Source organism: Lampetra fluviatilis, chromosome 11 (assembly GCF_964198595.1).
Source record: "Lampetra fluviatilis chromosome 11, kcLamFluv1.1, whole genome shotgun sequence".
Lineage (NCBI taxonomy): Eukaryota > Metazoa > Chordata > Hyperoartia > Petromyzontiformes > Petromyzontidae > Lampetra > Lampetra fluviatilis.
Window position 1 is genome coordinate 11811846 of NC_136285.1, and position 26233 is coordinate 11838078.

Below are 26233 nucleotides of genomic sequence, written 5' to 3' on the forward strand. Positions count from 1 at the left end.
GGAGGTCGTGGGTTTGATCCCGACCTTGACGACGCCTGCTGCTGTATATTTGGAGTTTGCGTGTCTCTCTCTCTCCCCCCGTGGTCGCGTGGATTTTTCCTCCGGGTCCTCCGGTTTTTACCTCCACATTTAGAAACGTGGGTTTAGATTATGTGGCTGTGATACATTTCCACGCGATAAGCCACTTTGTTGAGGCATCATTTGTGGTCAGGTCGCTTCTGAAAAAGAGCCACATAGCCCAGTGGGCCTTACCTGGTAAAATAAGAAATACATAGAAATTATTATAATTTACCGGATTTTAAATAAGAAATAAATTTATTTTATTTATTTATCTTTGCCTCGTGCGACATCTTCGACACCGTTGTTTACCGTGTGGGTTTTTTTTTTGCAACCTGGAAAATTTCGTTTGGGTGGATTGTGGGCGTGCATTTTTTATTATTAATAAGTGATGTAGATTTTGTCTTTCTCCTATCTTTTCACTGAATTGTAAAGTTTACATTACAGAAACTGCTTGATTTGTATTTTCTATCACTCTGGCTTTTAACGGAAACATGCATGCACAATGATGATGTAATTTAACCCACGTGTTCCAAGCGCTGAGTACAGTATTCCCTCCTTATGCACGAACTTGCTATCTGCGATTTTGGCTCTGCGCGAATCGCATCTGGAACTCGACACGACTGCATCCAGAGAGGGAGGGAGAGAGAGAAAGACAATTATGAGATAAAGAGATGAGAGAGAATGTGATGAAAGAAAGTGATGAGATAAAGAGATGAGAGGAATCAAGAGAGACAACTTCTCGAAGCTTTAGAAGCATCTGCAGATGTTGCGCGGTACGATATCCATAGGCCAGTATCATTATCCGTGAAATCTGCTCTTCATGAGCATCTCGGGAACGTATCCCTCACGAATAACGAGGGATTACTGTGAATATGTCTGACTTTGTACAACGCTTATGAATGCGCATCACAATCTCATACCTTACACTGTCATCACCTGCTCGCTGCTGTGTTCATTTTTCCTGAAATAATCCATGCACGAAGCTGGGGAACATTGGCACGGTGGTTTAGCGGACTGCGCTGTTGTCCCCGATGATCTAAGTTCGATTCCCGGCCGCGGCTAAAATCAGTTTGCGAGGGATATCTGAACCGATCCTAGGCACCCTCCCGTATTCACCATCCTCGACTGATCGGCACGGTGAAGCATGGTCAAGCAACCCCGATGACTAACACGGCTTGGGAATGCCTTCATTAGTTGATTGACAAAGGTCTGCAGAGGTTACTGCACGCTATGAAATATACAGAACAGGCTGCTTCCATTTTTTTGTTAACACTTATATGGGACGATAGTTGTTAATGGAAAAAGAACGGATAATACACTAACGTGATAAACACATTCCTGCGGAGGGAGCTGGTAGGAACGTTGGGTTGCTCGGTCAATGGCCAGGGTCAACGGCGGCGTGGTGTATTCGCAAATATGCCCGACTGTGAGGGCGGGCACAAGTCGGCGTGAGTAGGTTAAACGTTGAGTTTTATAAGGGCACCACGGGGTGACCAGCCCCTCCCCACCCAGCCCCAACCCTCCCACTCCCAACCCAGCCCCACCCTTTCCACCCAGCCCCTCCCCACCCAGCCCATCCCTCCCCACTCAGCCCCTCCCTGCACGACGGACGGACACAATAATCCCCTGTGGGCTGATGTAACCAGGAGGTTCCTACCAGTACAAATGTAATGTTAACAGCTTAAAAACGTGAAAGAGCCTCCACTTGTTCGCCATCATTGTCAACACGTGCCTGGAATCTTCTCCAGGTGGTCTCCAGAGTCCCGGAGGCACATTTCTCGTGGTATTGTTGAAAATTCTCAGAAGTATATATAAAAAAAAAATTGAAGCACCCTGAATATATAGCCTTGACAATCATGTAAGTGACCAACCAGACATCTCGAGGGAGACCTGGAAATAAGGAAATTCGTCACACAGCACACAGAACACAGAGGGCAAACGTCTAAACATGTTGGAAGTAAGCAAATATCATTCCAGTGCTCTTTCCGGAATAGGTTGTATGGATCATGTTCCACACGCCCACCGTACGGCATTTTACTTTGCCCGACACTAGATTCCAGAAGCAACCGATTAGCACAGTCGGCGCTACGTAAGGTGCGAAAGAAGTTCAACACACATACGTACAACATACGTACAAGCTGAACAGGGCATAAAGAAGCACGGCTGGCGCGTGCTTGGTGATGACACATGGGGTACGGCGAGAAGAACACGTGGATGGGAGACCACGCGCAAGTTAGAGACACCGTGTTAACGAAAAGGGAAGTTGGGCCTGGGCAGCAATCGTCGCTAGCAGGTGGTCGAGACCAATGACAAAGTGGCAGCCAAAGGAGGGAGCCTGACTGATGAGGATGGGCTTTTTTGCCGAGTTGGAACTATGAAGTCAACTCTCGTGCAGGGGCTAGATGGATTGTTGCATCGCTTGAACCACGAGAGGGGGGAGTCCTTCATCCAGCTGTGGGATGTATCATAGCTGCTGCCGATGATACCCGATTCGTTGCATGCATCTGAAGTCTTCTGTGAAATATGCGCATTGCCTCGGTCAGTGGATGCTCTGAAGGTCACCGCACTACGCGCATTAGCTCCCTCATCATGCAGTCAGGTGTTGCACAAACTGGCGCGGCGTATTAAACTCCCAGGTGAGAGAACCCAGCGGCACGCACTGTCAAACTTTGCTGGCGGATTTCGTGGGAAGAGATGGGGGGGGGGTGTGTATGCCGCGGGTGAGAATTTTTTTTTTATTCGGGCGCGTTCATCCTTACCAGGGATGGCACAACACAATAGAACCCTCGAGTGTTGACTCGCCAAATCGTGACCAGCAGCTTCGCACGTGACGCCGTGATGCCTGCACCATCTCCGCCACTCCGTCGCGTCCTCTTGCCTGGGTTTTTAAGTCTTCGCCCTGCTGTTCGGCCGCGCGCGCGATTTGTGCGTGCGTGCTTGGGTGGATAGGTGAGTGCGCGCGCGTGTGTGCGCGCGCGCGTGTGTGTGTGTGTGGGAGCGGTAGTGTAGGGGTTAGCGCACTGCGCTACGAACTTGATGACTCGAGTTCGATTCCTGATCATGGCCAATACCGGTGATGTTTTTCTGAACCGGTCCTGGGCCTCCCCTAGGTCGACTCAGCCTCAAATGAGTACCCGGTGCAATGTGTGAGCATCGCCACTAGGGAGACAAAGGCGGCCGGGCGTGGAGCTGGCCACCCACCCCCTCGTGTGCCGTGCCTGCCTTCATAGGTGCTCGCTAACAGCACTTGCCCCAACAGTCTGTGAAGGCTAGACGGGGTATCTTTATCTTTTGTGTGATTACATTTTAAAAATATGAATGCTAAATCCTTCGTCTCGTTGCGGCAGCGGCTTGGCGTGGGATTGTGTGAGAAAGAACAACATGGGCAGGATGTGCTGACATCTTTTCCTGCGTCTGTTCTGTGACGACGGCGCAGCGCGGCTTTGTAAACGAAAAAAAATAGGTCTTAAGTCCTGGCAGTCGGGTTTTTTTCCATTTCCATCGCTAACGAAGTATCATCAGCATTATTATTACTGTACCATGTTGCCCATTTGCAGCCGATTCTGTCCGTTCACTGCAGGACGAGGGCAACGAGGGGATGTCAGTGCAGCGTTGGATTCTCGAACGTGACTGCAGCGCTTGCCACTCTCGTCGCCTCACGCGCGTGGTTGGCTTTTGCTGCTGTCACACCGATTTCAAGTTCCCCCACGAACGGAAAAACGAAACGCTCCCGAATGCCTCGTCCATGTGCCGCCAATGAGCTGAGCCTTTGAGACTATGTGAAGCCTTTCCGGGTGCTCAAAACAAAAATAAAGGTGGCGAGGCAGCGTGCAATTGATATTGCTTCGCTTCTGTTCCGCTCCATTTGTCGAGACGCAGCCGTGCCCGTGGGTCACCGTTGCTGTGCGTTGACGAAGGACCTCAGACCACCGGATGGACTGGGGCGCTTGTGGCGTTTCAGGAGGTCAGGAGTTCACTCGGAGCGCAGCATGTGGGGGCAGTGTAATGGGAAACGCCATCACTCTCTGCAGAACCTCCCCTCCCCCTTAATGGGGTTTCAATGGCGTGAGCTTGTTCCCGCTCTTTTTCCTGGGCCGTTTGATCCGAGCCGCAGTCATAATTGCTTGAAATAATTCGCCTTTGCTCGCGGCGGTTAAAATTGCCATCACGGTTTTGACACCGTCCGCGAGGAATTGTTTGTCTATAAACACTCCCTCTTTTCCTGTCAGTAAATGTCCTGCAACTGTTGCTATTGCTGCAAAAGGATCCGCCCCCCCCTCCCCCCATCATTGCAGAATTCCTAAACGCCAACTTTGTTGCATTTGCACAGTGACACGCTTATCGGATAGAACACAGAGCCAGAAACTTGCAGGCTAATGGGACCTATTTAGCCTGACCCCAAAGGGCTCTCTCAGAAAAGTGAAATTTGCCTGTCACAGCGCGTGCAATCATAATGCTTCCCATTGAAATGTAAGCGTTTTCCTTTCGAGTGATTTCCTCTTTTTCGAGATGTCATGCGCCTGGCTCGATTGCGGTATTTTAGCGGAGAGCGTCCCACTCTAAACATGTCACCTTCTGCACAACCCCCCCTACCCCCCCCCCCTCCCCAAAGGAACTGCACGATGCACACACCTGCCGTCTCCCGTGTCACCTCTTCGTAAACGGGCGGCTTCGTTTCGGTCGCATCGGCTCCTTTTGCGGCGATGCTTCCGTGTCCTTTGATGCCGCCATTTCGGTTAATTGTGGCCACCCCTTGGCACGCGTGAATTCGCTAGCAAAACGATGACATTGCAGCCTGCTTTTTTGTGAACGTTGTTTCAGGAGCTCTTTGGACCTGCGCTGCCACGGTGGTGCGCTTATCTTAACATTAGCTGCGATAACTTAACACGTTGTGTTTTCACAGCCCCCACGTTTCTGATTCGTAATTGATTTTTTGCGTTCGCCCACTGCTTAGCGATTTGGTTATATTCGGGTTGTGGGACCCTTTACTGCCAAACATAACTTAACAAGTTGCATTGTCACTCAACCCGCCATTTATAATTGTTTCAGCTCACCGTTGAAAATTATTTCCACATGCAAGCTGAGCACTGCGACACAACTAGATAATGCTACATTTTGTTGTGAGAATTGTTGTTCAGCTAGCTGAGAGCTGTAATAAGAATGAGTAATAATCATCATCATTGGCATGCCGTTAAACACTTCTACACGTGACAATTAATTTCGTTAGGCTACCTAGAGCGGTGGAGGGTCTTACCGACATTCATTTCATTAGATAATTTACACAATTATAAATTGTATATATATATTTTTTAATGTTTATTTTTATTTAACCAAGTCAGGGCCACTTGGGATATATAGCTCTTCTTTACAAGCGACCAGGCCACAAATGATAGCTCAATGAAGTGGTTTATCACGTGCAAATTTTATAACAGCCAAATACTCGAAATGCCTGTGTCTAAATGTGGAGGGAAAAACCGGACGACCCGGAGAAAAATCCATGCACGACAGGCATTAGCACCAGAGGCCACAGCAGGCCGGGTTCACACAAAAGAGTTCAACGACAGACCGGGTCCTGGCTCTTCAGGTCTTGGCGGAGTACTCGCAGAGTGTACAGGCAGGTGCTCGTTGCGGTCTTCATAGGCCCGATGAAGGCCTTCGACACGGTGCGCTAGGCGGCCCTGCGGGATGCCCTGCGACTCCGTGGAGTTCTTGAAGGCATTGCTGGTCTGACCTCCGCCCTGTTCTCAGAGTCCATGAGTGCTGCCACTCATGGAGGTACCGCTGACGTCTTCCCGCTGAATGCTGGGGTGAGGGGGAGGGTGTGTGTTGTGTTTTGGGCCTCACGCTATTCAACACCCGCATGGACCGGCTGTCTGTGGGGTTATCAGCCCGGGGCCATCGTGGCACATGATTCTCTTTTTAAACAATGTTGCGCTGATTTCCGCGGTATTTGAATCGCAGGCCGAGTTTTCGCGGTTGCACGTCTCCTGGATGAAAGACCAAGATCCGGCGGTTCCTCGCCCCTCTTGGATGTTGCAATGCAGTCTGTCCGAGCATGTGTGGGGGGGGTGGGGGGTGGAGGTTGAAGTTGTCGGGAAGTTCAACTTACCTTGGGAGTGTCAACGCAGAGTGACGAGTGTCTGCAACCTGGACGCTGCAAGACTCCTGGGGCCCTTCCCACAGCGCTGTGGCGGCGCTCCCGCTAGCCGAGCAGGAGGACGGAGGGGCGCGTCGTTCAGTGCCCCGGTGTTACCTGGCGGCGGGGGAGCGGTGGTGCAGCGTTTTCGTGCACTGCGCTACGAAACTGGCTAACCGAGTTCGATACCCGCTCACCGGTGACGATTGTCTGTACCGGTCCTGGACCTCCTCCCCTAGGTCGACTTAGCCTCAAATGAGTAACCTGGTTGCGTTGTGTAAATATCGGGGGGACATAGGCAGCTGGGCGTGGTGCTGGCCACCCACCCCCTCATGTGCCGTGCCTGCCTTCATAGGTGTTCGATAATCGCACTTGCCCCAACAGTTTGTTGAGGCTCTACGGTGGTTCTTTGTCTTTGGTGTTACCCGACCTGCTCTACAGAGCGGAGACCGTGACGCTGACAAGGTTCACCGAGTTATCGGTGGGATGACGATTTTCTTTTCAAACCACCCATTGGAATTTGCCAACTGGGGGGCGGCTCCCCTCGTCATGCCCGGTGCGGAAGCGCCAGCTGCAGCTGTTGCGGTAGCCACGTGGCTCGCTTCCCAGACGCTGACCCAGCGGGGGGGGGGGGAAGTGAGGAGCAGACGCTCTGACCCAGAGTTCCTTCCCGGCTGGAGGAGGAGGTCGAGGGGGGACGCCCGTGTCCTCGTGGCTGCAGCAGCAGCAGCAGCAACAGCAGCAGCAGCAGCAACAACAGCAGCAGCAGCAACAACAGCAGCAGCAGCAGCAACAGCAGCAGCAACAGCAGCAGCAGCAACAACAACAACAACAGCAGCAGCAACAACAACAGCAGCAGCAACAGCAGCAGCAACAGCAGCAGCAGCAGCAGCAGGTTGATCGCCACCTCCAGGGGTTGGGAACCTGGAAGGGAGCCGCCTGATTTGGAGTGTCAAGAACTCCGGTGATGCTCGCAGCAGTGGGCGTTTGGCTCGCCGTCGAACAAAGACGGTCACCGCATCGCGCGCTTCAGATGCGCTTCTGCGGCCGTCTGGAACGCTCTTCCTCCCGATATTCAGAAGCCACTGGAAGCTGTGCACTTTTAAATGATCTGGATCAGGGGCGGTTTCTTCATTAGGGCGATTGGGCGACGCACCACCAATGTAATTCAACCACAGAGTCACGCTAGCCGTCACTGTGCCTCTGGATATAGTCCAATCAGCGTCATGCTACGTTCTGTGGAGTACCGTCTCTTTTTGGGCGATTTCCCTCCAGCTGAGAATCGCCCGAGTGGTCCCATAGACTTACATTCAAAGATGTTTTTTTTCGAACGGGGGCGCTGCAATGCATTCTCTATGGCTTCCGGGAGGGCATGCACTAACGTGCTTACGTCATCATACGTGCTAACGTCATCATACGTAAGCACGTTTCATCCAACAATATAATTTGTCGCCACCTAGTGGAATCTTTAATTAAAGAAACTTGAGTGGTTTGTTTTAATAGTGAGTATAGAAACAAACAAGATGTATTGTAAGAGTCACTTTATTTTTCATTAATATTAAAGAAGTGAAGTTGCCTTTACATGCTTAAGCTGTTAATTTATCCATTGCATGGGTGGACCTTATCAATCATCCAGACATTTGCCCCCCCTGAGAGATTTTGCAGGAGCCGCCACTGATCTGGATTGAAAAAACTTTTTCTATCGAAGTGCTTCCCGTGTTGATTTTGTTGTCTTCGCCTCGCACCTTCGTGATGAGCACGGTTGGCTACGTACAGTGCAAAATAAGTTCAATACACGTACATATGTACGCAAATAAGCGAGTGGTGTGAGTGGCACACTCCTTGCAGTGAGTTAGCATTTTAAATGTTGTGGGTTTACTGATCGGTGTGGTGAAGTAGTAACTAATTGGTGCGTTTTGTTGACGTGACAAACCTTACTAATTGGCTGTGTCGGGTAGTGGCGGGTTTAACGGCACATATTTACGCGATCTAACCCAAAGAAAACCTTTATTCAGGATCTCGTCTCTCTCTGTCCGTTTCAATCGTACCAGACCCGCAATTGCGTTGGACAAACGTTGTGGTTAGAACCACCCCACCCCACCCGTCCCATCCCACCACTCCAAAAGCTGGACTGTGTTAAAAGAAAACGACAATTATTGTTCAGTGGGAAAAGCAATAAAAATCAGGGCCCCCCCCTCGTTGAACCTTCCTGCTTCCCCTCCTGCAAAATGCTTGTGAGCTGGGCACACGGGCCCCGCTTGCAAGCCGCTCGACCCCCGGGGTCACCACTGAGAACAGGTCCCATTTCAGCCGAAGTTTACACAGCCCTGGGTCTCCGATGCCGCCTCATTTCCTTCAACGGTTGCCAGGCAATGATCGTTCCATTGGCACGAGAAGCCGTGGACCGGTGGGAGCGGGGGGAGGGGGGGGGGGCAGTTGATGGAGGGTTGGTGGTGGTGGAGAGTTGGTGGTGGAGGGGGGTTGATGGTGGTGGTGGTGGGTTGGTGGTGGAGGGAGGTTGGCGTGCGCCCGGGGGCAGCAATCTGCTCGTCACTTTCATATGACCGAGACAGAGGCATGGCTGGGGTGTGAGATCGATCGCCGCCTCAGGGTTTGCGTGGCAAAAAAAAACACGCTGCCCGTCGCACGATCGCTTTGTGCGGTGTGGCGCACAGCGTTGGGAAGGAGAAAACAAACGAAACAAACGAAATCGACGCTTCCCACTCCTAACGGCGCCTGCCTTGCCGCGTCGCTCTGCGGCGTTTAGCTGCGAAGCAGGCTTAGGGAAGCCGCTTTGTAATGTAAATGCGCTTCCTGCTGAAATCCGCAGCCTCTTCTTGGGAGCGGCGAGCGAGTGGTGGCGTGATTGATAGAAGCTGAATTGGACGGAAAGGGTTAGAGTTCTTGAATATTAATTCAATAAGACACACAGAGCGAGAGAGCGAGCGGGGAGGGGAGGGGGAGAGAGCGAGGTGTTTACGGTGCCATGGTATGGCTCTAAATTGTACCATCGCTATCGTCAATGTTCGTCAGTCGTCACCATCATTGGCATCGTTTCCACGAGCGCGACTGCTCAGATTGTTGTCGGAGCATGTGGCGCTTCACTGGGATTTGTGGAGGATGAAATAGGGGGGGGGCAGGTGGGGATGGAGGAGGGGATAAGTGTGATTGGGGGAGGGGGGAGGTGGTGGGGTAGGTGATGGTGGGAGACAGGTGTGGGGGGGCTTTGGAGTCGGTCTCGATTGCGCTGCTTGAGATGGGATGGGGGGGAGGGGGGGGATGGAGGCAAAGCAAGGTCATCCCAGGGAGCAGCGCGCAGGCGGGCGGGCTGCTGGGGTGGTGCAGTGGAACGAGTGTGCGTGCCGGAGCTGCTGCCGAGTCGCTTATACGCAGATGGCCAAGTGCCCGAGTCACTCTGCGGGGGTTGCGTCCGCGTTCTCTGCTACACTTTCATCAGCGGTGCCGCGCGTCCCGACAATCTCCCGGGGACTCCGCGGGCTGTGAAGTTTTAAATGAGCCAAAATCCAATTCTTTTTTTTCTTTCTGATTGTAACACGAAATTACTGTGCCGCGCTTTATGAGGATCGCCAAAGTATCCCTTTGTTTTTAGCAATCGCGTTTGAGTAGCGTGCATGAAAAATATTTTATTTCTACCACAAACGACAAAAGGTTTCCCGTGTACTGTTACAGCATTTTAGAGTCGTTGGCAACTATGAGCGAGCAACTATGATGGGCCGGCATGGCAAACGGCGGGATGGCGTGGCCAGCACCAGGCCTGGCCTCCTTTGTCTCCCTGGCGGTGATGTTGACGCAATGCGCTCAGGTACTCCAGTTGAAGCTGAGTCGACCTAGAGGAGCCCCAGAAACGGTCCAGATATTCGTCCCCAACGCGAGCCGTGAGCAGGAATCGAACTGTGGTCACCGGGTGAGTCACAATAATGGATTTGTTTTTGATGGTGCGGTCTGTACACCGGGGCGCGTGTCGGAACGCTCAACATCTGGCATCTCGCCTCAAAAATAGCGTGCAGTGCGCTCACCACCACACTACCGCTCCAAATGCTAAGATCCGCCCCCCCCCCCCCCATAGCCTCAACAGACTGTTGGGGCAAGTGCTGTTAGCGAGTAGCACCCATGAAGGGTGGCACTGTGGCACACGAGGGGGTGGGTGGGTGGCCAGCACCACGCCCGGCCGTTTTTGTCTGCGCAGCGACGATGTTTACTCCACACCGCACCAGGCAATCACTTGAAGCCGAGTCGACCTAGGGGAAGCCCAGGACGAGTTCAGATATTCACCACCGGTTTTAGTGGCCGTGGGCGAGGATTGAACCCGGGTCGCCGGGTTCGTGGTGCAGCGCGCTAACCGTAGCCCGACTACAACAATAACAGCAATTGCCATTCGCCATGAAGTGGCAGTGACATCACCACGGCGCCCTGTACCAGGCCAGGTGCACTTTGAGGCCACGTGGGGCGTCGAACGCCCACTGGCAGCAGGTCATGAGACAGACCCAGCAGGTGCCATGAGGTTCACCCACTGAGATGACTGGCAGATGCACCAGCTGTGCTCTCTAACGTGCCAACTTATGCTCGTTGTTGTGAGCGTCGCTCCTCTGTCCTCCGTTGCTCTCCCCACACACGCGCCCACACATCTCGTCTTCTCTTTAGTCTATGTCCGGTGTTGTTTCCCGCCCCAGTATTTCTCTGCGTCGCCGGACTCGCTCCGCCGGCGTTCCGACGGCAATTGACATTTGGAGCGAGGAGCGATTTGTATGCCGCGTAGCGGTCCACCCCCGTCTGGGTCCGGGGCGCTAAAATTTAATAAAAGTTGAAGGCGCCGCGCTTCACGCGCCACTGCGGCGCTGTGCGGCAATACCTCGAGACCTGCGACCTCTCCCCCCACCCCGTAGCCCCCCCCACCCACCCTGCCTCGTTCTTCCCATTCCCAGTCCCTTCCCGCAGCAGTAGCCGCAGCAGCAGCGGCATCGCCCGCGGTACTTCCACTGCTGCGTTGGCTGTCGTTGCTGTGCTGCTGCTACTGCGCGGACTCTCCGATGCGTTTTTGGGTTGTGCCGTGTGCTGTCCGGTAACGTTGTCCGACGTTTTGCTCTGTGTGCTGGGAGCCCAACAATGTTGCCGGGTGTTTCACTCGATCGATCGGTTGATCGATCGGTCCATCGCCCGCATAGGTACCTGTCAGAGGGACCAGTCAGCCACGTGGCATTCAGGAAGTTTCCGTTCCTCGTTGCTTTTCTTGTACGGTCCGACTGGAACTCCCTCCCGTCGTCTCACTTGCTAGGATTTTATATCCATATTGCATATTGTCTCCCCCCCCTTTCACTTTCCTTTCTATACGACAGCATGAATGGCAAACTATAATTCCTTGGCGAGATTGGTTATCCAGGAAACGGCTTGGGTTGATGATGTGCGGTGGTTCCGCTTCGGTGCCTCCGTTGAATTTTGGGAGTTCACGGCGCTTCACCGAGCTGTGTGGTCCCGTGGTGTGGTCGGTGGCTCTGCGACTTGGGGGGGGGGGGGGGGGGCTCGGGTGGTGTGGGGGGTTTTCGTTGAATTCACTCGAGAAGGTAGTGGGCGGATCTGCCGTGAGACACCCGCACGCGATTTGACGTGCACCGTCGCTTTTGGGGAATAGATGTAATGCCCGAGGAGCTTCTTTAGTGGAAGTGGGGATTGGTGTTCTCGTTTTCGATATTGGTGTTCGGTTACATGTATCGCCATTTCTCCGACGCGCTTTCAGCTTCATGTGTTTTTTGTTTGTCTTTGCTTTAGAATAATTGCTGGTAATATCCACCGATTGAAAACATATGCACTGGTTGATTGCGGTTGCTCAATTCTCAGCAACGTGGTGGTGGTGATGGTGGTGATTGTTGTTGTTGTCTGCAAGACGATGATTTTGGTTTCGTGCGCACCTCGTTCTAATCCACCGAGGGTCAAGACACTTTTCCGTCTCGCTGCAGCAATTTAGATTTCCCTTCTATGTCATTGCCACTCTTCCCCCACCCACCAAGTTCTCATAACCTCCCTCGATTAAAAAAAACTCTCCGGCCTTTTTAGGTGGAGGGGGGGGGCCTTTTGGAGTCCCCTGTGCTAAACAAACGGCGATGAAATCAAATCGCCGGTGACCTCGGTCGCCCGCCCGCCCGCCCGCTCTGCCGCTCCGCGTCTCCACGTGATGCACAGCGACTGCGACACAACAACACGGAGAGGAAGAAGAAGAAGTGATTTCGTGGGTGTCATTTTACAGAAATGTCCCCGTTCGCTCATTTCCGTCGCAATGCAAAGTGACCACCGCCGTGTCATTCCGTGTGGCACCATTTTGTGGGTGCTGTCGAGCGCCACGATGATGACCTGACCGCCCTCCACCACCCCCTAATGTTCAGGGTTTTTTGTCTACTATCCAAAACCTTTAAGGCAGCTGGCGCGTAACGTTTGTTTGCTTTAATCTACAATTCGCTCGATTTGACAGTGAATTCAAATGGCGGTAATTAAGACACAAGAAATGTACAGCTTGTACGGTGAAAGCGCAGCCCCGCAAGCAATTGCAGGGCTGCGCTTTTACCTTTGCCTTCATTAGAATTGGTGTTCAAGGTGTCCCGCACCAGGCCAAAGTGATGAGATGGTATTCTAATTTGGCTGGATGTGTAACGCGTCCCTCGGGTGCGTGCCGTGTCGCCGTGTCATCTTTATGTAATGTACCCGCGGCTAAGCCCTGGCCGTCCTGTGGCGGGCGAAGGGCCGCGTTGGTCTGCGTGGGGGGTAGGGGGGGTACACAAGCAAGGGCATTGGGTGGAGTCCGCACCGTGCACTGTCCGGCTTCATCCCACGGTGAACTGCGCAATACCCGGCGATGACCCTCCAACTAATGTTTTTCTTTGAGCGCTTCACTGAAAACTAACTCTGCTGCTGTTGTAATTAACGAAAATATTCTTATGTTTTTTCGGGAAAGTCACGTATGTAAAAAATTCCAATAAAACAGTCCTTGTATATATGCAAGGACTGTTTTCTTGGAATTTATCTTACTTGATGCAGCAGTCGTGCTGTGACGGTTCCACCTGAAGACGGAAGCTTGTGTTGCCTCCGAAACGTCGTGATTTTTATTTTATTTTTATTTTACTTTTATTCATTTTAATTATAATTTTTTACCTACGTGACTTTACCGAAAAAACCTAAGAATATGAATCCTTGCAGTCACGAAAGCTTCAAATCTAGAATTAACGAAAATAGCAAATTAAACCGGTTGCCCACCCCACCACCCCCCACAAACAGATGCTCGCGCAAATACGCGCACAGATGCCCGAGGGGAGTGGCGTAGCTGCCGGGTGTGCAGGCGGTGAAACTGCACCGAGGTCGGAGTGGCCCAGGCGCCGGGCTACGGAGTGAGGTGGCGGGGGGGGGGGAATGGAACAAAGTGTGGGCCTCCGTTTTATTATTCATTGCACAAGGGCACGTGCCAACGACGCTACTAGGCCACAGCCTATGTCTGCAGTTGAGGATCATGTGTAATGTGCAGCAACATCTGTCTGTGTGAAGTAGAGCTCGGTGAAGTGGAATGTGTGCGTGACTGTTGTTGTGCGGTACGGGAGAATGGGGAGCTGAGTGCACTTGTCGAAGACTGGTACCAGCGGTGTCAAGATCGGCCTCTTATGGGCAGTTGGAGGCAGTCGCCCTCCAACAGCAACGGAGGGCGGAGGAGCGACACTCGCAGCAACGAGCGGAGCGCCGGGCGGCAAAAACGCAGCAAGTTGGCACAGTAGGGGGTACAGCTGGTGCATGTGCCAGTCATGTCAGTCGGTCAACCCATGGCACCTGGGTCTGTCCCGTGATCTCCCGTCAGCGAGCCTTCGACACTTGACGTGGCAGCCTCAAAGTGCACCTGGCCTGGCACAGGCGCCGTGGTGACGTCACTTAGTGGTGAGCGGCGGGTATTGTTGTGTGTGCGTGTGACCTTTTTGTGGCCACGATGGCTTTCTCCCTGATAAGGAGAATTATTTCTTTGCCGTCTCATCTCAAATACTCGAAGAGGCAACCCCCAGTGGCAGCTGTCACCCCGTCATAGATGCAAGGTGACTCGGCACCTGGCCTGCAAACGGTCATTAGCAGAGGTGTGGACTCGAGTCATGTGACTTGGACTCGAGTCAGACTCGAGTCATGAATTTGATGACTTGCGACTCGACTTGGACTTGCATAACAATGACTTTGTCCCACCTATGAGATGTGGACTCGAGTCATGTGACTTGGACTCGAGTCAGACTCGAGTCATGAATTTGATGACTTGCGACTCGACTTGGACTTGCATAACAATGACTTTGTCCCACCTCTGGTCATTAGTCTACCAGAAAGGAGGGGGGGGGAGCGCTGGTTGCTATGAATAATCCAATTTGAGTCATTTACAGGTAATTTTTTAATTTGAAAAATAATTTTGACCTTGGCGCAGACAACGTAATAATAGCCTACTCTTAAAAATGACGTCGGGGGGGTTCCCTTGAACGTCCGCCGTGAAACGGACGGCGTGGAATTCTTTGGTTATTCTGTTTTTTTTCACCCCAACGTAGTACTAACCAGGGCAGCTGCCGGAGTTCGAATCGCGAGCCTCTGCAGCAACGCAGCGAGAACGCGCGTCAGTGCCCGGCTACTTCACCCGCCCCCCCCCTGGCGTGCAACCGGTTACTCAAAAAACGGGAATTGGCTCAACAACGCGAAGGCCAGGCCTTCCTGGACACGAGTGCTCGTGATTCATTGAGGTTTCCTGGGTAAAGTTTGGAACGTACGACGTCTTTTTTCGGCGTGACGGATTGCGCCGTGCAAAATGGATGACTCAATATAATTGTCAGTCCGCTGTCTTGAAGGCCCTCCCCCACACCGTATCGGTGTTGGGCGTTGTTTGAGCATACTTCACCACGCTGGTCAGTGCCGGGTTAGTGGAGGGGAGTGCGGGGTGTGTGTGGGTGGGGAGCGGTGGTATAACGGTTAGCGCGCTCAGCTATGAACCCGGCGACCCGGGTTCGATTCCCGCTCACGGCCAACACCACCAGTGACGATCATCTGAACCGGTCCTGGGCCTCCCCTAGGTCGACTCAGCCTAAAATTAGTACCTGTGTAATCATCGCCACTGGGGAGACAAAGGCGGCCGGGCGTGGTGCTGGCCACCCACCCCCTCGTGTACCGATCTGGCTTTCATAGGTGCTCGCTAACAGCACTTGCCCCTACAGTCTGTTAAGGCTACACGGGGGATCTTTGTCTTTGATGTCGTGTCCACTTATCGCTCACCGGTGATGATGGCCACGGTCGGCAATAAAACTCAGGTTGTGAGATTCATGGCGCAGTGCGCTAAACGCTGTGCCACCCCTCCCTCCCCCACGGCATGCCTACATTAATGTGTGCCTGTGACAAAAAAATATACCCCTGATTATCCGAATGAGGGAAGTGGTGGCGTGGCGGTTAGCTCACTGCACTTGCAACCCGGTGACCTGAGTTGGATTCCCGTCCCACGGCTAACATCGGTCAGGAACGATATCTGAACCGATCCCTGCCTCCCCCCTTCATCAACCCACACTGACCAAAGCACCCTGATGACCAACAGGGCACAAGCAAGGTGTCAAAAAATACTTGCGCTTTACGCAACGTGAAACCAGCTACAAGAATGCATTTAGCGTAAGTGAGATAAATAATAAATAAAAACCCTGGGGAACAAAAAGAAACTTTCCTTGCGTGAGTAAATAAAAAAAACACAAAACCCCAAAACGAATTTGCAACGTTTTAAGACCGAAAGCCAAAAAACGCGACGAGACGCCCGGGCAGCCCGTGGCAGCCTCGGCGATACGGAGACAGCGGCGGTGGCACGCGGCGGTGGCACGCGGCGGCACGTCGCTTCTCAGCCAGGAGCCCGGGGCGCTGCGGCTCGGCGTGGAGGCCGCGGCGTTTTGACGCGGACTCAACCGTGCCCGTCGGTGCCGTCTCTGTGCGTGTTTGCCGCGCGCAGTCATTTGCAGCTTCTCCGGTGGAGTGCCCCATGGGCTGGCCCTGGACATCGGTGAAGGCGTGCAGCTTCTGGAACGGTTCGACGGTGAGTTGTCGGCTCTCCTTCCCCACCGCCCCACCGCTCCCCCGCCGCCGCTCGGCTGACTCGCACCGACTGTGCCGGTCAGCTTGACTTTGTGCCGATGTAGTGCGGAGTTCTTCGGGAACCGCTGTGGCTGCCGCTGCTGCGAGGGGATATGGCCTCGGTTGGAGCCAATTTAAAAAGACGGCTTGATTCGGGAATTAAAGAATGTTGTTTTTAAAGGAGGGAAGATTTTTCTAAAATGTAATTGAGAAGCCGTGTAGATTTTCGAATGGTAGTGATGGTGAGTGTCCACGAGCCCTCCTACCCTGCCCCCCCCTATTCTCCCACACTCACCCACACTCACCCACACTCACACACACTCACCCACACTCACCCACACTCACACACACTCACCCACACTCACCCACACTCACACACACTCACCCACAATCACAACAACAACAACCGCCATTCGCCACTAAGTGGCGGTGACGTCACCACGACGCTTGTGCCAGGCCAAGTGCACCTTGAGGCCACGTGAAGTGTCGAACGCCCGCTGGCAGGAGGTCACGGGGCAGACCCAGGTGCCACGGGTCGACTGACCGAGATGACCAAGCTGACTGACTGATGCACCACCTGTGCCCCCTACTGTACCACACTCACCCACACTCACCCACACTCACACACACTCACCCACACTCACACACACTCACCCACACTCACCCACACTCACACACAAACACGACTCCCCCCACCTCATCTGGTGACCAGACGAGGCCGTGCTGGTCACAGTGGCTTTGTGTAGATGCTCCGTGAGTTCTGAGAGTGGACTGCTGCTGCTGGTGGTGGTGGTGGTGATGGAGATGAGATTGCATTTATATTCCGCCCATGACGTGACAAGCGTTTCGGAGCGCAGGTAACGGGATGGGGGGGAGGGAGGTGAGAGTCTCTTGGCTTTGACTTCAGTTGCCGCCAATGCCAATTGAAAGCACCGCCCTGATTCAAGGAATGAAAATAATGATGATTTCTTTTTTTAATTGAAGCAGCTTTTCAAAAAAGAACTAGTCGGCACAGATGGGGAGCTCGTGGGTTAGTTTAGTTATTTTTATCATAATTTGCAGAGTTTCTTTTTGAGCCATAAAAAAAAGGAGAATTGAAAGATTGAAATGGTTTGAGTCATAATGCGGCAAAGGAAGCGAGTAATTTTGTATTTATTTCAGTTCTTTATTTTCATATCTGGGATTCTCAGCAGCAGTCACTGGTGTGCTAGTTTCTTCACACAGCAGTTAGAATTAATGAGATCTTACATTTTCGTGCCTGATTTCAACACCCATCTGGTTCTCTGGCAGTTTCTATGCAGAACAAAATGTATCTTGTCCCGCAGTGTGATGCAGCGTTCCGCAGGGTTTCAAACTCATAGCTTGTGTTTTTTTTATTCACCCATGTGGTGACTCGCTTGGCCAAACAGATTTCGATTCGCGATGTCTACCGCAAGCGATGAATATCAATATCTTGCCGCTCCTTATAGAATTGATTCGATACAGTTTTTTTTTTAAACGACTTAACGTAAATTAACTGGGTAATTTATTAATGTTACAAATGCACGACTGACCTAATTGAATGTGACAGTTGTGAAATGAGTGGCTCGGTTTTTTATTGCAACTTTTTTGGAGAGATCTCACCCATTTTCCCTTTTCTAACACGCTTACCTTCAGCCATCATTTAAATTTTTTTTTTGTAAAAACTTCATTGTCCGCTAAAAATATCGCATATGCAACCGGGACACGAGCAATTTAGGAATGCTGCCCTGGTGGAATGGTTAGCGCACCGGAATTACTGGGCAGAGCTCACCGGTTTGACCTCCCGGCGAGGAAGTTGAACTTAACGTGCCTCGTTTCTTAAATTTCCCCAACCCTCTGTCTGCCCACCAGTGTGAATGGGTACGCAACAGTTGATCGGCAGGTCACGTGTAATGGGGTAAAGTGTGGCTATTGCCACCTATTCCAGGCCAAGATGTCTGGCCAGCGTGGAGGAATAGGCCAAATACCCTCCAGACAAAGCCCCCCAGAGCTCCCTTTAGTGTAACCCCTTCCATCGGAAAAGGTGTGGGCAAGAAATTGCAAAGTTGAAACTTTGCCTTTAATGAGTTTTTTTTTAAATATATAAAGAAAACAACTATCTTTAGCCATCTTTTCGTGAGAAGCACTGCATGTTCACTGACGATTCACCGAGACATTATGCATCAAAGGCGGCGTTTTATTTTTTTAGCTTACGAGCCAATGCACCAGGTGCGTTTATGAGATTTGTTTTTTGTAAATACATTTGGCCAACACTCTGGCACGGGGCGGTCTGATGGAAATGAGCTACCCCCATCGCATCAGTATGGAAATACGTTCAGCAGCAGCAGCAGCAGCAGCAGCGTCCCTCACTGCACATTCATGAAATGTAAATTGACCCCCCTGTTTTTAAAATGCCCATTGGAACCACGCCGTCCGGGGAGCGCGTTGTGTTCGCTGTTCGCGGGACTTTAGGTGTCTTGTCGTTTGCGAGCAGGCTGGTACCGGGGCTTCAATGTTAAGAATCCCGACGCCAAGGTGAGCCCCCCCCCCATCTTCCCCCCCCTCTCACCTTTCCCCCACCTTCCCCCCACCTTCCCCCCCCACCTTCCCCCCCCACCTCCACCCTCCCCCGGCAGACATTTTTCCAATTTCACTTCACAAAAAATTAGATGAGACGGTTCTCGACCCTCGTCGGTACGCTTTGCCCAATTTGGCTTCGAGTGTAATTACAGACTGAGGGGGTGGGAGAGCGGTGGTCACATGGGGCGGCACACCGAGCTATGAACTTGGCGACCTGAGTTTGATGATCCCAGCCCAGGCCCCGCCCCCCCCATTAACCCACCCACACCAATCGGTGTGGGTGGGTGGCTGGGTGGGTGGGTGAGTGGGTGGCTGGGCGGGTGGGTGAGTGGCTGGGTGAGTGGGTGGGTGGGTGGCTGGGTGAGTGGCTGGGTGAGTGGGTGGGTGGGTGGCTGGGTGAGTGGGTGGGTGGGTGGGTGGCTGGGGGAGTGGGTGGGTGGGTGAGTGGCTGGCTGGGTGGGTGAGTGGGTGGCTGGGTGGGTGGGTGTTTGGGTGGGCGAGTGGGTGGGTGGGTGGGCAGGTGAGTGGGTGGGTGGCTGGGTGGGTGGGTGGGTGAGTGGGTGGGTGGGTGGGTGGGTGAGTGGGTGGGTGGGTGGGTTGTTGGGTAGGTGAGTGGGTGGCTGGGTGAGAGACTGAGGGGCTTCCTGGCTGTCACTGCAAGTATCTTAACCGGACGAATTGGGGGGGAATCAGAGGGGAACATTTTCTACCTGACAACTCAGGCTCCACTTGATCCCTGTTTGTTTTTTAGGTTAGGCCACATAGTACTGCGGTGTTTATGCCAAAATGCATGTCATGCTCAAATAAACCCTCATTAACGACACTGTGTGGAGAGGCCCTTATCCAGCAGTAGATTGGCAAAGGGCTGAAAGGTTTTAACCATTTTAACCACCTGAGCTGTGGACGTTATAACCCCAAATATATCCCTGTGTTTCACTTACAAGGCAATGTTCAAAAACGATGAAGGTGGTTGATGACCTTCGATCTGCGCTATCACATCGATGTCAACGCTGGCCACTACGGGTGGCTATGAACACACTTTGTGTTGTGGTTAAACGCTATGACTTGTACGTTGCACTCTAAATAACGCCATGTTTGTTTCTTTCAGGGGATTTTCCCGGCCTCCCACATTCACGTGAAGGAAGCGACCGTCGGCAATAGAGGGTGAGATGAGACTGCACCTTTTTGGGTGGGTGGCTGGCTGGGTCGGTGGGGGGGTGAGTCGGTGGCTGGGTGGGTGGGTGGGTGATTGGGTGTTTTAGTGAGTGAGTGGGTGGGTGGGTGAGTGGGTGGCTGGGTGGGTGAGTGGGTGACTTTGGCTGGGTGGGTGGCTGGGTGGATGGCATGGGTTGGTGGCTGGGTGGGTGGGTGCGTGGGTGGGTGGCTGGGTGGCTGGGTGGCTGGGTGGGTGGCTGGGTGGCTGGGTGGGTGGGTGGTTGGGTGGATGGCTGGGTGGCTGGCTGGGTGGGTGGGGGTGTGGGGTGTCTGGGTGGGTGGGGGTGTGGGTGGCTGTGTGGGTGGGTGAGTGGGTGGCTGGGTGGCTGGGTGGCTGGGTCGGTGGCTGGGTGGGTGGCTGGGTGGGTGGCTGGCTGGCTGGGTGTCTGGGTGGGTGGGGGTATGGGTGGCTGGGTGGCTGGGTGGGTGAGTGGGTGGCTGGGTGTCTGGGTAGGTGGCTGGGTGGGTGGGTGTGTGGGTGGCTAGGTAGGTGGCTGGGTGGATGGGTGGGTGTCTGGGTGGCTGGGTGGGTGGCTGGGTGAGTGGGTGGCTGTCATTGCAAGCATTTTAACCGGACTAATTGGGGGGAATCAGAGGGGAACATTTTCTACTGACAACTCCTGACAACTCAGGTTCTGCTTGATCCATGTTTCCTCTTTAAGCTAGTCCACATAGCACTGCGCTGTTTATGCCAATATGTCATCAACCCATACAGTTTTGGCATGAAAACTACTCCGTTGGCTATCATCAAGAAACAAATATTGATCGTAGTTTTGGCCTACAAAACACCTCCGTTTCACAAGCATTTGCCTGACAAACACAAGTTTGGCATGCTCAGTCACCCGTTTGTCTTCAAGAATGAGCCAGTGGACAATTCGTCTCCTTCACGTTTCCGTTTCTCCACGTGAACAAAAAAGTATTTCGTACACAACCCCATCGGCCGCCGCGGCCTTCCCGGGAGTGCACAATGTCAGCAGCATTGTTTCAGGAAAAAGAAAACTCGGGCCTAGTTTCGACAAACGCAGAGGCAATGCCTTGCTGGAATGCCAGGCTCGAATCAATGCTGGGGAGCTGACGACGTTGGAAATTTGCGTTGCCTCTCAAGTAGTTGTGAGCTCGCGGTGGATACGTGCGGCCACAGCGCGATCCGAGTTCAGTGCAGGTGCGTTGAACTTGTTTCGCACCACACGTAGCCAACGGTGCTAATCGGAGGCGCGGTGGGAACCGAAGTGTTGTCGCCCGCCAAAGTTTTTTTCGACAAGCCCTACACGGCCTTCGGTGAGCAGAGGAGGCCCCCACTCCTGCCCTCAGAGCACTGAGCTCGAGGTTGTTATCGTGATCGGAAACCTGTAAACCTGTACTGCACCTCTGGCAAGACACCCCCCCCCCCCCCCCCCCGGAAAATCACTTTTTTCATCGGAGCGTTTAGTGTGATCTTCTTAAACCCGCACCTCCGATAAGCATGGTTGGCTACGTACGGTGTGAAAGACGTTCAACATACAATTGTGCATACGTACACACAACACAACGCGCCTCTTCCCCTCACATTGCAAGGCATTTCATCTTGGCGTGCACCAGAGGTGGGACAAAGTCATTGTTATGCAAGTCCAAGTCGAGTCGCAAGTCATCAAATTCATGACTCGAGTCTGACTCGAGTCCAAGTCACATGACTCGAGTCCACATCTCAGAGGTGGGACAAAGTCATTGTTATGCAAGTCCAAGTCGAGTCGCAAGTCATCAAATTCATGACTCGAGTCTGACTCGAGTCCAAGTCACATGACTCGAGTCCACACCTCTGGCGTGCACATCATTAAGCCAACAAAGTGGCTTATCACGTGGGAATTTATCGCAGCCAAATACTCTAAACGCGTGACATTGATTCTAAATGTGGAGGGGAAAAATCGGAGGACCCAGAGGAAAATCCACACGACCACAGGGAGAACAAGCAAACTCCAAATATACAGGCGCCAGGAATGAGATCTAACCCCCGGCCTCCTGTATACCAGGCGAGGGAGTTAACATCTCCCCAATGGCTGCACACGCGTGAAACAAACTGCAGGAGTGCCATGATATAAAAAAAAAAGTCCAAATGCCTTGAGCTTTCTTAGCGGCCTGAGTATCTGTATTTGCCAGGTGCTCCGACTCCACAAGAGGGGTTCACGTTCTCGCTGGAGCGACCTGAAAGAATCCAACGCGGTCACGGCGTGCTATTTCAGAAGCGCGCATCCCCGACGCAGACCCACATCACTTCCCTTGGTAGCTCAACTTCGAATTTGCACTGCGCCAATGGGCAAATCGCCTGGAATTGCGCCCGATCTTATCGGATCTCGGAAGCTTAGCAGGGTTTTTTGGAGCCTGTGGATAGTTGCCCGCATGAGCAACCGCCGCACTCAAACGGGGTCGCGAGAGGCAGCGGGGCGACGTATTTAGCCAGCGCAGTGAAATCCATCGTCGGAGGGTAGTTCCACGCTTTCACTTCCTGCGCTCCTCGCCTTCGCTGAACCGCTGCGACCGGCGCGATGAGGCATCATCACATGGTGGCCCACGGAGCCACACGCCGTGGGGAAGGCCTGAATGGGGCCGCGCGTGCAATGAACGCAGTGATTAAGCGGCAACCGGTGAAACGTTTCCGAACGTTAGTGGCCGAGCCTCTCCCTACGCGGGCGGGTTGCCCCTTGCAAGTGCCGAGACATTCATGTTCATCTCCGTCAGACGCCCCCCCCCCCCCCCTTAATGCTAATGCATGTGTAGGTCGCAGATAAGGCAGCACTGCGCCGATTGCGTTGAACCCAGGTTGAGAAACAAAGCCATTCGCGTTCTCGCCAAGCGGGGGTCTGGGAGGCTAAGAATCTTCATTACGACGGCGAAACGATGCGAAATGTCAAGCCAACCCCCGGCGCTTAGCGGTCGGCCGGCGTTCCTGAAAGAGGGGCCAAGAATAGCCACCCCGCGCTTGGAAGCCGTCGGGAATCTCGGCCAACATTTGCTGCTTCGCTCGCTCTCGCTCGCGCACGTGCGCGTGTGTGTGTGTGTGCGTGTGTGTGTGTGTGTGTGTGCGTGTGTGTGTGTGTGTGCGTGTGTGTGTGTGTGCGTGTGCGTGTGTGTGCGTGTGTGTGTGCGTGTGTGTGTGTGTGTGCGTGTGTGTGTGTGTGCGTGTCGGGAGCGCTAGTGGAGCGGTTAGCGCGCTGCTCTATGAACCCGGCGACACGGGTTTCGATTCCCGCTCACGGCCAACATCAGTGACGATTATCTGAACTGGTCCCGGGCCTCCCCTAGGTCGACTCAGCCTAAAATGAGTACCTGGTGCGGTGTGTAAACATTGCCACTGGGGAGACAAAGGCGGTCGGGCGTGGTGCTGGCCACCCACCTCCTCGTGTAGCGTTCCGGCCTTCATAGGTGCTCGCTAACAGCACTTGCCCCTACAGTCTGTTTAGGCTATACAGGGGATCTTTGTCTTTGTCAGCCATCATGGGTGCTCGCTAACATCGCTTGCCCCAAACAGTCTGTTAAGGCTATACGGGGAATCTTGGTTTTTCTCTTTGTGGAGCGTGCTGCGCTACAGACCAGCTGACCCCAGTTGGATTTCCGTTCACGGCTAACATCAGTGACGAATATCTAAAACCGGTCCTGGGCTTCTCCTAGGTGGACCCAGCCTCAAATGAGTACCTGGTGCGGTGTGGAAACATCGCCGCTGTGAGACAAAGGCGGCCGGGTTTGGAGCTTGCCACCCACCCCCTTGTGTGCAGTGTCGACCTTCTTAGGTGCTGCTCGTTTACAGCACTTGCTCCAACAGTCTTTTCAGGCTACACGGGGATCTTTTTTTTCGTGACCTCACCAAGCCGGTGGCCAGTGAGGGCAAGCGTGAACTTTAACCCCCCCCCTTCAAAGAGGTGATGCGAATGTCGTTAATACTTAAACTAAACTATTTATATTTTTTTAGAGAAGGCCCATTGAGCTATATAGCTATTTTTTCAGAAGCAACCTAGCCACAAATAATAGCTTATCGAAGTGGCTTATCACAGGGAAATGCATAGCGGCCAAACACTCTTGAACGCATCTTTTTAATCTTTCTAAATGTGGAGGGAAAAACCGGAGGAACCGAAGAAAAATCCACGCGACTACATGGAGAGAGACACGCAAACTCCAAATATACAGGCGTCATGGTCGGGATCGAACCCACGACCTCATGGCGACCCCATTTTCCATTGGCACATCCGAGCCGAACCAGCGTGGGGTCCCTCACGCTGCGGGAGTTTTACATTTGGCCGTTAAAATTTCGATTTAAAGCTTTCGTGACTGCAGGGATTCATCTTCTTGGTTCTTTCGGTAAAGTCACGTAGAAGGGAAGTAATAAAATAATAAAAAGAAAACATAATAAAATAATATAATAAAATAATATAATATAATATTTTTATTTTTATAATTTTATAACTTCCCTTCTACGTGACTTTACCGAAAGAACCAAGAATATTTGGCCGTTTGTTGAGCTGAACCGGAACAAAAACCGCGATACGACGGCCACGCCAAGACACCCGGACCTGGCTCGGGGCCAAGCAGGGCCAGGGGCGGGGCTTGTGGCTCGTTCCTTATTTGACGTCACGGCGAAATCAGCCTGGCGTAGTGGGAGGAAGGGCATTTAGATTTGGACGGCGGCTGGCTCGATTCTGCCAAAGTATAGTGCGCATGCTGCAGGAATGACCCCTCCAGGGTCAGTATTCAAATGAGGGGGCACACCCCCTCCTCCACGCAAGAACATTTCCTGCTCCCCAGAGGGGGTCACGTTTGTTTTCAAATGGGTTCACACTGACGCCTCTGAAATCTTCCACAGCCAGCTGGTGTGAGTAATTACGTGTTTTTGTTATTGGTACCTCTCTTCAATAATAATAACAACAACAAGAATAATTTAAAGCCCTTTGTTCAGCCCACGGCTGGATGAAAGCCTCCGCATGCTTTCGGTTTGTGTGTGTTGTTTGTCCATACTTTTACCGCACTGGCCAGTGAGGGTTGGTGAAGTGTGGAAACCATGGTCAGTTCAGATGTCACCGGTCGGCCGTGGCTGAGAAATGGAACTCGCCAGATTCGTAGGGCGAGCTTGCTAGCCACTGCCCCGGCACTGTCCCCTACTCCCGTCTGTTCAATGCAGTGCTCGTCTTCATCAGAAGTTAATCACCATTCCCCCTTTATGTGCTGCTTATTTGGTCTGTTAAATGGGCGGGGTCCCTCCTCTAAGGATGCGTCACCTCATTAACGAACTCATTGTGGCAACGCGGCGAGCGTGCGTGCGCGCGCCCGCTTGCCCGTTCCAGCATGGCTGTATCTGCACACGAATTGGTTTGATCAGGTCGCGCATGCGGCATCACGGGGTCTACGGATGAAAAAATGTGCCTCGCACTCTTTTCACGTGGCTTTTCACGTGACTTTTCACGTGACTTTTCACGTGATTTTTCAAGTGGCTTTTCACGAGGCTTTCCACGTGGCCTTTCATGTAGCCTTTCCACGTCTGCAGGACACGTGAGGCCCGTCGGAATTTTGGCACCGAATTAAGCCGACGGTAGGAGGCTTTGCTATCGGGCAGGAGCTTAAAAAACGCTCGCACTGCATGGAGAGACAATGACGCGGGTTGTCTTAAAGTTTAATTTTCACATATCCTCGGCTTACGGTGAAAGTTTTCTGAAACAAAAAAAGTGGTTAAAATTTCGAAATTGTTCAACAGTGCTTGCGAGAATTAGGTTTCATTTCCAGAGCTGTTGAGGCAAAGATAATAGCAGCACTATTTAATCCTGCCGGGGCAGATTCCTATTGCCGAACGCCACGAGGACGTTTTATTAGGCTGTCCATCTTAACGGTTTCTCTTCAAAATAAGATTGTCACACGGACGCCTCAAGTGCGTTTGTATACAACGGAGCTCTCAAGCCGACGGAGATGAACGTTCGGCCCTTGTAAGTGACTGCTCCCGTGGCGGGCCCCGTGACGTGCGGCTGCACGAGCTTCGGTCGCCATTTCTCCCCCCCCCTGCCGCACGGCGAAATAAATTCTGATGGTCTTTATTTATTTATTTTTGGTTGCGGATAACAAGTGCAAATTAATGACTGCATGGAAGACGTACGTCTCCGCCGCGTGACTCAC

At 52.7% G+C, this 26233-nt stretch overlaps 1 protein-coding gene across 5 annotated transcripts in view; it reads left to right on the forward strand.

Annotated features, from left to right (window-relative positions):
- The window catches only part of DOCK4 (dedicator of cytokinesis 4), a 131751-nt gene that overhangs the window by 15593 nt on the left and 89925 nt on the right, over positions 1-26233 (forward strand). For all 5 annotated transcript variants that reach the window (XM_078860993.1, XM_078860994.1, XM_078860995.1 and 2 more), the window contains exons 2-4: positions 16191-16274; positions 18807-18847; positions 20001-20056. In XM_078860993.1, coding sequence (XP_078717119.1) covers positions 16191-16274; positions 18807-18847; positions 20001-20056 — 181 coding nt within the window. The remainder of the gene's footprint in view (positions 1-16190; positions 16275-18806; positions 18848-20000; positions 20057-26233) is intronic.